At 41.6% G+C, this 12729-nt stretch overlaps 1 protein-coding gene across 2 annotated transcripts in view; it reads right to left on the bottom strand.

Annotated features, from left to right (window-relative positions):
• GAN (gigaxonin) overlaps nucleotides 1-12729 on the bottom strand; it is a 33265-nt gene that overhangs the window by 19890 nt on the left and 646 nt on the right. For both annotated transcript variants that reach the window (XM_072980836.2, XM_072980835.2), the window contains exon 2: nucleotides 583-697. In XM_072980836.2, the coding sequence (XP_072836937.2) occupies nucleotides 583-697 (115 nt within the window). The remainder of the gene's footprint in view (nucleotides 1-582; nucleotides 698-12729) is intronic.

Below are 12729 nucleotides of genomic sequence, written 5' to 3'. Positions count from 1 at the left end.
ACAATTAAGATCTTCTGGTGAAAGAAGAGTCCATTTCCTCCTAATGGGGCCAAACTGCTGACAAGCAGAGTAAGTAACTTCTGCTTGGCTGCATTACAATTGCTGAAAATGATTTTTTGGGGGGGTCCCAATACAATACAGTGTCGGAAACAAAAAAATCACTGAAGAACAAAAGGCAATAAAATTTTGAGGGGTGGGGGAAAGGAAGGTCCTGTTTTTTTTTAACTGTGAAAAAAACCTCATAAACTTCATATAAGAAATAACTGAAATAGGAGGAGATTTTTTATAAATGTTCCAATGAGAATGACACAGAACACCTCCATCACAGATTTAGCTCTATATGGCCTGATTCGGAGGGGAATGAAATGTCCGACCTGGTTATGTGAGGGTTAAGAGGGGATCATTGGGGAATATATCCATTTAGAGAATTTACTAAAGGGCCAGAGAGAAATTGACCAGGTTCCCTGGTGCATCAGAATCTCCCTTCTATCCATTCTTTTTGTAAGAGACATAGAGGGGCAAATGATGACTACAATTCTAAATATACACAGAGAGGGTAGGATGAACTTTATCAATACAAACCTGGCCACTGAAGATGTAGTTTACTATCTCTTTCATAGTGTCAACAGGTATGCCTTTAAGTTCAATTTTATATGTGGACCCATCACCCTTTGGAGGATTATAGTTAAGTTTTGTTCTGAAATCAGAAGAGAGGATTGACTTTTAAAAGCAACGAAAATAAGAATATACCAACTCTTTAGCTTTCTACATGATCTGTCACCTATATAACCATTACTCACATATCATTGGTTGTCTGAACATCCTCTGCCAATTTCCGCTGGCATCTGACCTGTCTTCAGGCCCAGTGGGGAATAAACTCCCAACCTCTGGCTCCACAGACAGATACCTAAACCACTGACCGATCCAGCAGTTTGTATCCTATGATGCGAAACTGTTATTTTGCCATCGGTCTTGTCTTCCTTATTTGTAAGGATCATTTGGTGCTTTCATAGTGGATTTCATAATATAGGTTTCTTTATATTTTTTGCTGTACATCACCCAGAGTAGCAACATTGCTAGATTGCTGCTATATAAATCGAATGAATGAATGAATGAATGAATGAATGAATGAATGAATGAATGAATGAATGAATGAATGAATGAATGAATGAATAAGCATCAACACATGAAGAGAAAACTGCTGGGGCTTTGTTTTTGTTATCATTCTGGACTGCATTTTAAATATTTCACAAACTCTGTTTACAAGCCAGAGTAACTGTTTGCAAGAAAAATCAATTGAAGTGGCTGTAATCCCAAAACAATACATCAAGAGGTATTTGTCAACAAAGATCCATGTCTGGAACAGGGTCTGATGTGTATTGTACTACGAAATAACAAGATAGCTAGAATCAGGATGAAATATACCTATCCAGCAAAGTCTGAATTGAACAGTTTTAATGTACACAATAACTGTTTCCAACATAATTTCATCCATCCATCAAATTTACATATAGGCTGAGGTCCTAGAGACAGTTTTGTCTTGCTAGCCGCTGTGGGAAAGGAATGTTGAACAAGGTGGACCTTGGTTTGACCCACCAAGCAGTTCTAATCACTACGTAACTTTTGAAATCAAGTTGCAGTGCCATCTGATCAGAACAAGGTATCTGCCAGAACCTGTAGCAAGCCTTTGTAGTTCTCGTATTCCAGCTAAGCCACTTCCTGTCTGAACAGGCTCGTGAACAGTACCCTGAATAAGTTTCCTGAGCCACATGGAAATAGCTTTGTCCAGAAAGGACACAGCAGGAATAGCTACAGGAGACAAGCTTATTATTAAGGATTTCTCTCTTATGAACAATCCATTTTTAAAATGGCTGCTTTTGAAAAAGGCTTCCCCAGGCTTCAAATATTAGTCTAGGGTGCAAATTGCTTGGCTGACAAGTAAGGAACTCACCAAACCTTCCTTGCAAAGAGGGAAGTATGTTATTGAGACTCTTCAACAACATGGCTCAGGAGAACACATTTATGCAGAGACAAAATAAAGAGTTAACTACAAGGAAAAGAAATGGATCATGACGCGTTAGTCAGACTCAACACCCATGCAACTTTGCAATGTTCCAGCTACGGCTGAATAGCACAAAACCGGGTGTGTGCTGGGGCATGCAGGAGATGTAAATAAGTCATATTGTTACGTACAAAACTTGCATTTCCCCGTCGGGGTTGGGTCCTTACCAAACAGGAAATGCAAAAATGATAATGAAGAGAAAGTGCTCATGTTGTCAGATGTGCAAATCTACATAAACCTCAAGGGAACATTACCTGAGTCAGCATAAAGTGTTCACTTAAGTATCTGTGAAGATTCTCAGTCCTCCAGGTGAGGTTATCTGGAAGCTAAATCATGGCAACCAGCCTCCTTTCTTATTAGGCTGAAACGTTTCGCTCCCCATCCGAGGACTGTTGGCAGACACCACGTTGGCTTCACCTCCCCTTGGTCTGAACTGGCTTGTTAGATGGACAAAGGACAGAGGGTGAGCGATACGTGGAGGCTCTATCATCCGGGCTCTCCTACCAACTCTCGTCAGACTAAAGAAGCTGCTTGGATGACTAGGGAAACATTTCAACCTAATAAGAAAGAGGTCCAGTGGCCATGACTCACCTTCCAGATGTTCTCTTAAGATTCTTGAAAAGAATAAGTGAGCTTTTAAAAGTAAACATATAATCAAATATAAAAAGACCTGGAATCAAAACCCAAGACTCTATGGGGCACAGACAGGACCTGTTTAGGTGGTACATTTTCTTCACTGTAGGGGAAGAATTGTTTAATAATCTTAGACGTTTACATGTTTACTGTGTTTTTTGTAAAGTTTACGACCGAACTACACAGCAGACTCATGTCCTTTAATGTGGTTTTGCACCTATTCTAAGTAACACAGAGGGTAGGTGTGCAACTGAAACCGCAAAATGAACATCCAGACGGAAAAAAATATATGCTAATACTATTCTCTTTTGCCAGACTCTCTACCTCTCAAAGTCTGATCCACCTCTCTCTCTCTCTCTCTCTCTGTGTGTTTGTGTGTGTGTAGTACTCTCCTCCAATGTTGATAACAAAAACTGGAATATATACAGCACTTACTTCCTTAGTTTCACACAACGAAAACTGTATGATTAAATTTATTTATTAAAAATATTTTACCTTGCCTTTCTCCTTAAAAAGGACCCAAGGCAGATTATATCATTGAAAGACAGTTATAAAGCTAAAAACAATAAGTATACAGATACTTAAAAAGAACAAACAGATACCATTCTGAGAATTTTTTTTTAAAAAAAGTAGTACTAAAAACCCAGTAAAGCACAACCATGTATCTAAAAATCACACTCAGATAGCCAGTCCTTGAGGGAAAGCTTGCCTGAAGAGAGAGGTCTTTGCCTGCTTGTGGAAGGATAGTAAAGATGGGGCCAGCTGGGCCTCCGGTGGGAGAGAGTTCCAAAGTCTGGAAGCTGCAACAAGCTGTAAATTACAACAACTTATATACACTGCAATCTGCCACCAGAAAGCCACAACTTTCTAAATATTACCCTCTCCACCACAATTTTACCATTCCCACCCATTCAGATTTTCTTATTTCTAGATCCATCACCTAGAAATGAGCCCAGACTGCAGACCCCCATGGAAGACATTCGATCTCATGGCAGAGAGCTTCCTGTACAAAACAGGCATTTATGTCCTGAATTTTATATAACACGACACTCAGGTTACCTAACCTTTTATCACCCTTTGAAATTTACTATAACTTTACTAATTTTAGATACCTTGCAATGGTAGGAGGACCCCAGCAGAACATTTAGATAAGGATACACATTTTGAAAGAATCCTGCACAGTATAATACTCCGTATTAATTCCCCCCATTTTTAGGAATGGATTTAGTAGACACATATTTAAAAACAAAAAAAATGTGAGACTATCACATACCCCTGGTTTCACTCAATGGGCAAGGCAACAATCTACACATTTCTTGGCTGCTAAAATGTTGATGCTGTCTTTGGTCCAAATCAACTTTGTGCCAGGCCACCACCACATAAGCTTATTTATACCCTAGTTAAATACTTCCTCAAAATTTGTGAGATGCCAGAGAATTTTTTCCCCTCACGTTAAGCCCAACGGAGTCTTCGGCACTAATTGTGCTGTATAAATGAACACATCGTTTTATTAAATAAATTGCTGCTAGCCGGTTTATAATGCCCCTTGTTTTTATAAGTCTAAAAACAGTCTTCGGTCACTTTGTTTTAGTGAAATGGTTCTAGAGGTCCTTACGTGTCGCATCATCACACAGAAACACAATGCAACAATCCCATCCCCCAGAAAGAAACAAGGCTTTGTTTTCCCTACCGTTCCATCTTCCAGATCACACCCTCACCCTTCGGCTATGTGCATGAAATATATGAGCGTTCACCGCACCCTGCTGCGGAGTGCCAATTTTCTGACTTTTTTGCTTACCTGTTCTTTTTTAGGCACTCCATGTAAAATGAGGAAATCAAAGGGACGGAACAAATACTTGCAACATCACTGAACTTAATCCCATCTCTCCACCCCAAAGAAGCGACAATGACTCTCCAGTTTGCCTACTACCCCATCTTCCTTCCCCAAAACGCACTGCAGAACTGTGACCGGCAAGTCTAAGCATCATGTTGCTTGGATCACACTGCAGAGATCTATGAATTGCCAATGGCTTGTTTCTGGGTTATGCATCCCAATTCGATTGGAAGAAATAAACCAGCATCCCAGGTCCAAACATCAAGAGGAACTGGGGAGAATCCTACAGTACTTTAAAATACTGCCCATGGGACAGACAGACACACACACAGAGGAAATGGAGCAAGCTGTTTCTGCAATTTTCTGGCTGTCTGCCTTACACTCAGGTGCACAACCAAATGTGTGACCTGTGTATGTTGAAATTAGTCAGCCAGAATGACCACAAATGGCAATTATGCAAATATGGACTTACACTGCACAAACCTCGCAATAAGCTGATCATCATCTATTTCTATTTAGCTTTATCCACAAAGTGAAAAGGATATATGTGCCTCATTGGGACCTGTGGTGTAAATACCAAGTTGCTTACATCACACTGCTTAGACCTCTGAATGTGCATCACTCTGCTCGTGGTACACGAGGATAAGCATGTGATCTTAGCTTCCTGTTGCGTACCAATGTGGCCATTCAAAGCTTTGACGTTTACACTCGCACAAGATGTTTTGCTATAATACAGCAAGACCAAAGTATCCTCAGGGGATCAATTCCAAGCCTGCTCCCCTGGCAGATGCAAAACAAAAAACAAAGCAACAACAACAAAATGGGTATAGAAATGCTATATAGAGCTCTGGGTTCCCTCTACTGACCATCTCTGGTAATACACCCTGGAAACACACATCTCTGTTTTTTTTTTTAATATTTTCAGGAAGCTGATAAGTGAAACCACGGGCACTAATCCTGCAGTCCTACTGTGTCTGCAAGCTGATGGACGGCTTGAAACATCCTAGCCAGGTTTATAGCCATAGAGTCATAATGTCAATTCTTCTCCACATGCACAGAAAATCTTGACTAAATAAGTATACATTCCACTTTGCACCTGTACATCAACTGGCCAAAATTTGTGACCTATCTGTGAACAGAGAGGTGGTAAAGCTTTAATATGCTCTAATATTAATCCTGTGATTTAACAGATAAAAGCCAAGCTAATGTTGACACAGCTGGCTATGTTTCAATGGGAAATCTAGTTCTCAATTACAGTCCTGTAAATCTTCCACCTATTCATGGTACTGTCCAGACTAGCAGTACAGGGAGTTGCGGTTGTTAGATCTTTTCTTAAGCAGCATCCAGTCTCTTAGAGGTATGTCTCTTTGGTTACGGTACATGTATGTATAATGATAATTCATGGTTATCTTACAGCATCTACTGAAGGGCCATTTCTCTTTAAAATTCTGTTTTTAAATGAAAACAACTCACATGCTTACTATAATGACCTGTTCTTGCTGTTGTGTTGCTTTGTGCCGTTATATGTCGCCTCTGACTTAATGGCACATAACAAACTCAAACCTGTGGCTTCTTTTGGGGAGTCCATCCATTTTGTATTTGGTTTTCCTCTTTTCCTGCTGCCTTTCATTTTTCCCAGCATTCATGTCTTTTCCAGAATTCTGCCTTCGCATGGTGTGTCCAAAGTAGGACAGCCTCAGTTTCAACATTTTTGCCTCGAGGGAAAGTTCAGGCTTCACTTGTTTGTCTTCCTGGCTGTTCAGGGCATCCACAAAGCTCTCCTCTGGCACCATATTTCAAACGAATCTATTTTTTCCCCCTGTCAGCTTTCTTAACAGGCCAGTTTTCACACCCATACATGGTGACTAGAAATACCAGTGTGGATGATCTTGACTTCCCATTACTTCAGAATGACTCAGTCTGCAAAGCCACGCTGACTGTGCATAGGTAGCAAAAACGAATTTTTTAAAAAAATCTGAAAAGAGCACCCAAGATTTTTAGCTATACAGCTTACCATGGTGTCTAACAGAATAACCACTGCCTCACATTCACTTTCAAAGAACTGTTCTTTGTCTTAGACAAAGGGATTTAAAGTTGGATTAAACTATTCCAGGCTCAGAAATGTCATCCAAAATATCAGCCACAACAAACTGTTCCAACAGCTCCACCACTTGTCTTTATCCTAATTTTCTTTACGGCTCAGCCAAATACATCCATAAAACTATACACAGCAGTGTTCTGGAATCCAACATGAAAGTGACGTTTCGCATTAAGTAGATGGAGCATGGGAAAGCCAAGGGAAACCTTTCGCGCAGAGAGTCCCCCCCGTTCACTCTTCTCCATACACTGGCAAGAGAAGGACTAACCAAGATTAATATTTGTTTCCCTTACTCTCTGGATTGCGCTTATGCACTGTTTGTAGTTATGGTTTATGATAAACAGCAGCCCACTGCTAACCAGCCCACTGCAAAAGAAAGAGATATTAGACTGAGAAAAAAACAGAAGAGGCCCTGACAGACATATTAAAGGTTAAGACACCTGTTAAATGTTGAGCAGAGAAATTTATTTTCCAAAGTCAGAACAGGGCAGATGTAAGAGGGCATTTACACCACATTAGGACCAGACTGATCTTTCCTCATTTAAATTATTGCTGAAAAAAGCAATTTGTGGCTGAAGAACGGCTGCAGAGTGTTTGTTCTGGCAGGGCTGGAGAAATCCCGTGAAGCTGCTTTCACATCACCATCATCTTTATCTTCTTCTGTATCTTAGATCTGAAGAGCTGGAAGGGACCCTTTTGGATCAACTGAGTCCTGCGTCTGCCAAGGAGGCCCAGTGGGGGAATCGAACTCCCAGCCTCTGACAGCCAGAGACCTAAACCACTGAAGAAGAAGCTGATTCAGCCTTTCAGGGGCCCAAAGCCAAGAGTCTGAAGCCATTTCTTCACTGAACACAGAGGGGCAGAAACAGGACGAGAGAAGGGCTTTGCAGGAGGTCATGGAGCATAGACTTTACACCAGTGGTCCCCAACCTTGGGCCTCCAGATATTCTTGGATTTCAACTCCCAGAAATCCTGGCCAGCAGAGGTGGCGGTGAAGGCTTCTGGGAGTGGTCCTCCAAGAACATCTGGAGGCCTAAGATTGGTAACCACTGCCTTACACCATCTCAACCATTACTGGCTACACTGATCACCCACCGTTTTCAGGCAGTGGTCTTTTCCAGCCATAACTGCATTGTCAATAGCAATTATCAGCCTTTGTCCAAAGGTACACTTTCCAGGGTTGTTTTTGGAAGAATTTAATATTATAGTACAGATATACTCTAGGCAAGGCTTTAGGAATTCCTGCAGTGTGCAGCTGCGACTTGTTATCAGGCAATTTCGTCTGGTTCCAGCCTCTCCCTTTCTTAATTAGACATGTGGGCTAAGAGTCATGTCGCATCCATCGGCGTCTCCATCTCCCCATACTATCCACGGCACATTACGCATACTAGCAAGCTGCTCTATATAGATTGTATCTTCGGGAAGACCAATGTCATTAAATACAATCCTGATGTTCCTGATGGGGTTGATACCTAGAATGACGACCATTCAAAAATGCCCTACTTAATGCCAGATTAGGCGCTGCTTCCTCGTGTCAGACCAGAATGCAATCCCCATTTAAATTTCCTTACAGCTTAGCAACATCCAGAAAATATGATCTTTTCTGATCCAGCTCAACTTAAGCTCTAGTTCATCGAGTGTGAAAACCAAATCCTCAACTTGAAAACCCAAGTTGAATCAGTAATTAGCATGACCCACAACTTCTTTTGATACCCAGTGTGGTTTAATGGGATACAGCGAGGGACAATGATGCAGAAGGCTTGAGTTCAAATCCAGGCTCAACTATGGGAGGGTGTGGAACTGGTAAAGCAACTCCTTAAATATCTCAATTGCCTTGAAAGCCTTATTAGGGTTGCTGTAAGTCAGTTTTGTCTTGAAAGCACATAAGATAACAAGCATCTTCTTTTAGACTAGGGATGATATCTTTTTTCTCTGCTACAGATAAGGTGAAAATGATAAAGGAATTCAAAGTGGAAAAAAGATATTCTCAACAATTTAGGTGATGACTTTGTAATAAATCATCAAAGGAGTTAAGTACCTGCTAGGGCAAAAGACTATCTGAATTTTTTTTAAAGCACTCTCCCCCACCCACCGGCAAATCAAACCTTTTTATTATCCTGATCCATCTGATGCTAAAAATATTTTTTAATGCTTAGAACATTAAAACCATAAACACACACATACTTTTATTCACTCAAAGTGACCTATGTGGTTGCCGATCCATCGAATTCTCAGCATGACTCCACATTATCCACAGAAAGTGATTCAATTACAGATTTCATCTTACTCATGACTAATGCTCTGGGCCAGATCTGTAAACAAATGGCCACACCTTGTTCCTTTTAGGGATGATAATAATGATAATGATAATAACAATGATACGCATTGTGTCAATGGAAAATTAAGAAATTCATTATTCCACCAAAACATGTTATTAACTAGCCAAAGCTAAAGGTGAATAAAGACCACTTGTCAACGCTGGTATATTGACCAAAAACAAGAAAACACTGTGATACCTTAAGGATTAACTGCTATATTATAATGTGAGCTTTCGTGGATCTGGCTCACAATTCATGTTTTCTGGATTTATACTGATTAAAGTAAACATGCTGAGATGCATGGATAGATCAACAAACAGATGGCTAGACAGACAGATTGATAGCCGGATGGATGAGGGATGGCTAGACAGAGAGAAAGAAACAGGTCATAAACAATGCCAATTCATTTCTTTGTTTCTGAACCTGTTATGTCTATTAAAGGTAGGAACACGAGCAATAAAAAAATTCCAGTATTTCTCAACATTGCAAGTCACAGGCTGCACAAGAGAAGACAGTGATGTTTGGGGCTACAGAAGACCTCTGAATTATGTTTAAGCCTGACATTAGCCCATTTCAAAGTCTGGGTATCCATGTGTGTAATCAGCATTGTAAAAACTGACATCAAAGGAGCTAGCAGCAAAGCTAAAACCATTTTAAAGATGGTGTTTTGGTGTTGAAAAAAATCTAAACCAATAAAAATGGATAATGACAAGCCTACAAATCCTGATGGGATCATAAAGCACTCAAACAACACCTGTCAGACAAAGATGCTACTACCTACCTGCTGTGCCGGCTTGGGCAGAGTCTAGGTTTTTTCCCCTGCCAGTGTATCATAATGGCTGGCTACAGGCTTTCTCCTGTTTGCAGTAAAATGAGATTAATGTGATTTTAAGGAACTCAACCAACTAAAGGACACGAAAAACAAGGGTGGAGGGTGTCTCAATCTGGCAATCCTTTGGGATCGGCCTGTTCTTCTTCAGCCTTGTTTTGTGTCCTGCGAAAACACACCTGGGGCTTTGTGTTCATCTGTCCCCTTTAAAAAAAAATCAACTGTCTTTGCATTGTTTGAGAAATCTGTGCCAAAGTGGAAAACAGAACAGTCAGGACAGGGCAGGACAGCAGAGAGGAAACAAAGGGAGAGAGCAGCAACTAATGGGGATGAACAAGAAACAGGCAAATTCACGAAAGCAGTGAACAGAAAGGAAACACTGGGATTCAACCAAAGGCTGCCAATAATTGTCTGTGCCCTTCATAGAGACCGTTCTAAATTACTGTTTTCCCAAAAATAAGACCTAACCTGAAAGTAAGCCCTAGTAGAATTTATCAGGATGCTCATAATATAAGCCCTACCCCCCAAAATAAGTCCCAGTGAAGTGAAACCTTGCCCTCCTCCCTTGTGCAGCAACCAGAAGATAACATGACTGTATTTGAATCAATGTAAATGGTTGTGCATGAACAAAATAAAACATCCCCTGAAAATAAGCCCTAATGTGTTTTTGGAGCAAAAATTAATATTAGACCTTGTCTTATTTGTATTAAACGACATGCTTGCATAAATGCTGGTACTGTGCCATACCAACAGGTAGCCAATCCAGTTCCAAAGAATGAATGAACAGATCTGCCAAAAAAATAAAAATAAAGTCTTGGCACACAAGACTTCTCCTACACAATGAGACCCAACTAGAAATCTCAAGTCTACTGTAAATTCACCTGTTAGCCCCAATGTGAGCAGACACAAGGGCTGGGTTAGAAAACTCCTACTGATTTTGTGGGTCTGCTTTGATTTGGACTAGCCACCAGATTGATGACAAAATCCCTCAATCTTAAAGATGGGGTCTGTGCGTTTGTGCAATTCACCCATGCTAAGCTGAAGGGGCTACGTACAGGAAAAATGCCTCACTGATCAGAGAAAAGACTTAATAAGCATAACGGAACAAAACCTTTGAGTTCACAGTTAGTATACAATCAGTTGCTAACAACAAGTCTCCATGATCTTATGCAAGTTGTGAATATCTGGCAGGTGACAGACAGAAAGTTCTGGGCGAAGTCTGACCTGCCCAAAGATTTAGTTACATCCCAGTTAGATTACTGTAACACGCTCTATGCGGGGTTGCCTTTGGAAAGTGCTCAGAAACTTTGATGGGTGCAAAACGTTGCAGCCAGATTGTTAACTGGGGCTGGTTATAGGGGTCACATAACTCCCTTCACAGCAGCTCTGTGGGCTGCCAATCCAGTAGAGCCAGGCATTAATTCTGGCCAGAATTCATAGTGCTGCTTTTAACCTAAATGGCTTGGGTCCAACCTGCCTTAAAAAACTGTGTCTCCCTCTATAAGCCTGTCCAGGTGTTAAGAATATCAGAGGAGGCCTTTTTCTCATCCCACCACCCACACAGGAGCATTTGGTGAGGACACGGGAGAGGGTCTCCTCGGTGGTTGCTCCCAGACTCTGGAACTCCCTCCCACAGGAAGCGAGGCTGGCCCCATCTTTGCTGTCCTGCAAACAGACCAAGACGTTTCTCTTTAGGCAGGCTTTTCCTTAGTGATTTTCTCCCCTCTAGGACAACTTTTTTGGGGGGCCACAGTGCTCTTAACAGCTCTTCCTAGGTTCCAGGGTCCCTGCCAGACAAGGATACAACATGAACAGATGAATACAAAAGCAGAATAGAAAAATCAGTAGTGCTGCTAGTGACAATAACGATGGTGGTGGTGGTGATAACACTTCCGGTTTTGCAAACAGGTCATCTCGCCCGCAACATTTTAAGGACTCAATCCCTAATTCTGAACCTTGACCTTTACGCCTGACCCAAAGCAGCCCAATGCTGAGAAACAACAACAACAGTACCAGCATTAACATTGACACTAGTGTATCAATACAACAATGCTTGGAAAGGTGGAAGGCAGCAGGAAAAGAGGAAGGACCCAACGTGAGATGGACTGATTCCCTAAAGGAAGCCATAGGCTTGAGTCTACAAGAGCTGAGCAGAGCGACTGAGGAGAGGACTGGCTGGAGATCCCTCGTTCATAGGGTTTCGCTGTGAGTTGGAGGCGACTCGACAACAGCACAACCGCCACCACCACCACAGATCACACTAGTAAGCCTATTTCCCTTTAAAGGGAATTTCAAAGAGAAATGCCCCTTCGGAAGATGCTAGAAGAGGACCGTCTACCTGTGACCTGGGCAAAATGCGGCCCTCCAGGTGTTGCTGAACTGCAAATCCCAACACTCCTCACTACTGGCTGCGTGGGCTAGGACTGCTGGGAGCTGTAGTTCAGCAACATCTGGAGGACCGCATTTTGCCCAAGAGATGTGCCTCTAAAGAGTTTGGCCGCTGCTATTTAGTTTTATAAGAAGAAAAAAAGGGGGAGCCTTGGTGACTTACTAGAGACTTCCAGTCCAGGCAGAAGATTTGCAGCCCCGTAATTGGAAGGGGAGGGGGAGAAAAAATCTCGCATCGAAACCCCGCTCGGCGGTGTCAACCTTAGCTTGGCTTTTGTCTATTAAACCACAAGGCTCATATCGAACACCGTCCGTGAATCATCCTTCTCTGCACCCATGGACTATAACCCAAACAAAAGAGATTATTTGGGAGACCACTCCTTCCTGGAGACGCCTCGGTGGCCTACGGGAATTTGTTCCTTTCAAAAATAAAAGTCTTTGCAAACCTATTGTTTTAGATTTCCTTGCCTCTTGAGACTTCCAGGAGGTCATTCACTGGAAACACAGGATTCCTCTTAATAGTAGTAGTAGTAGTAGTAGTAGTAGTAGTAGTAGTAGTAGTAGTAA

The sequence above is a fragment of the Pogona vitticeps genome, chromosome 10 (genome assembly GCF_051106095.1).
Source record: "Pogona vitticeps strain Pit_001003342236 chromosome 10, PviZW2.1, whole genome shotgun sequence".
Lineage (NCBI taxonomy): Eukaryota > Metazoa > Chordata > Lepidosauria > Squamata > Agamidae > Pogona > Pogona vitticeps.
Note: the sequence above shows the minus strand (reverse complement) of the source record. Positions and strands in the feature narration are given on the sequence as shown.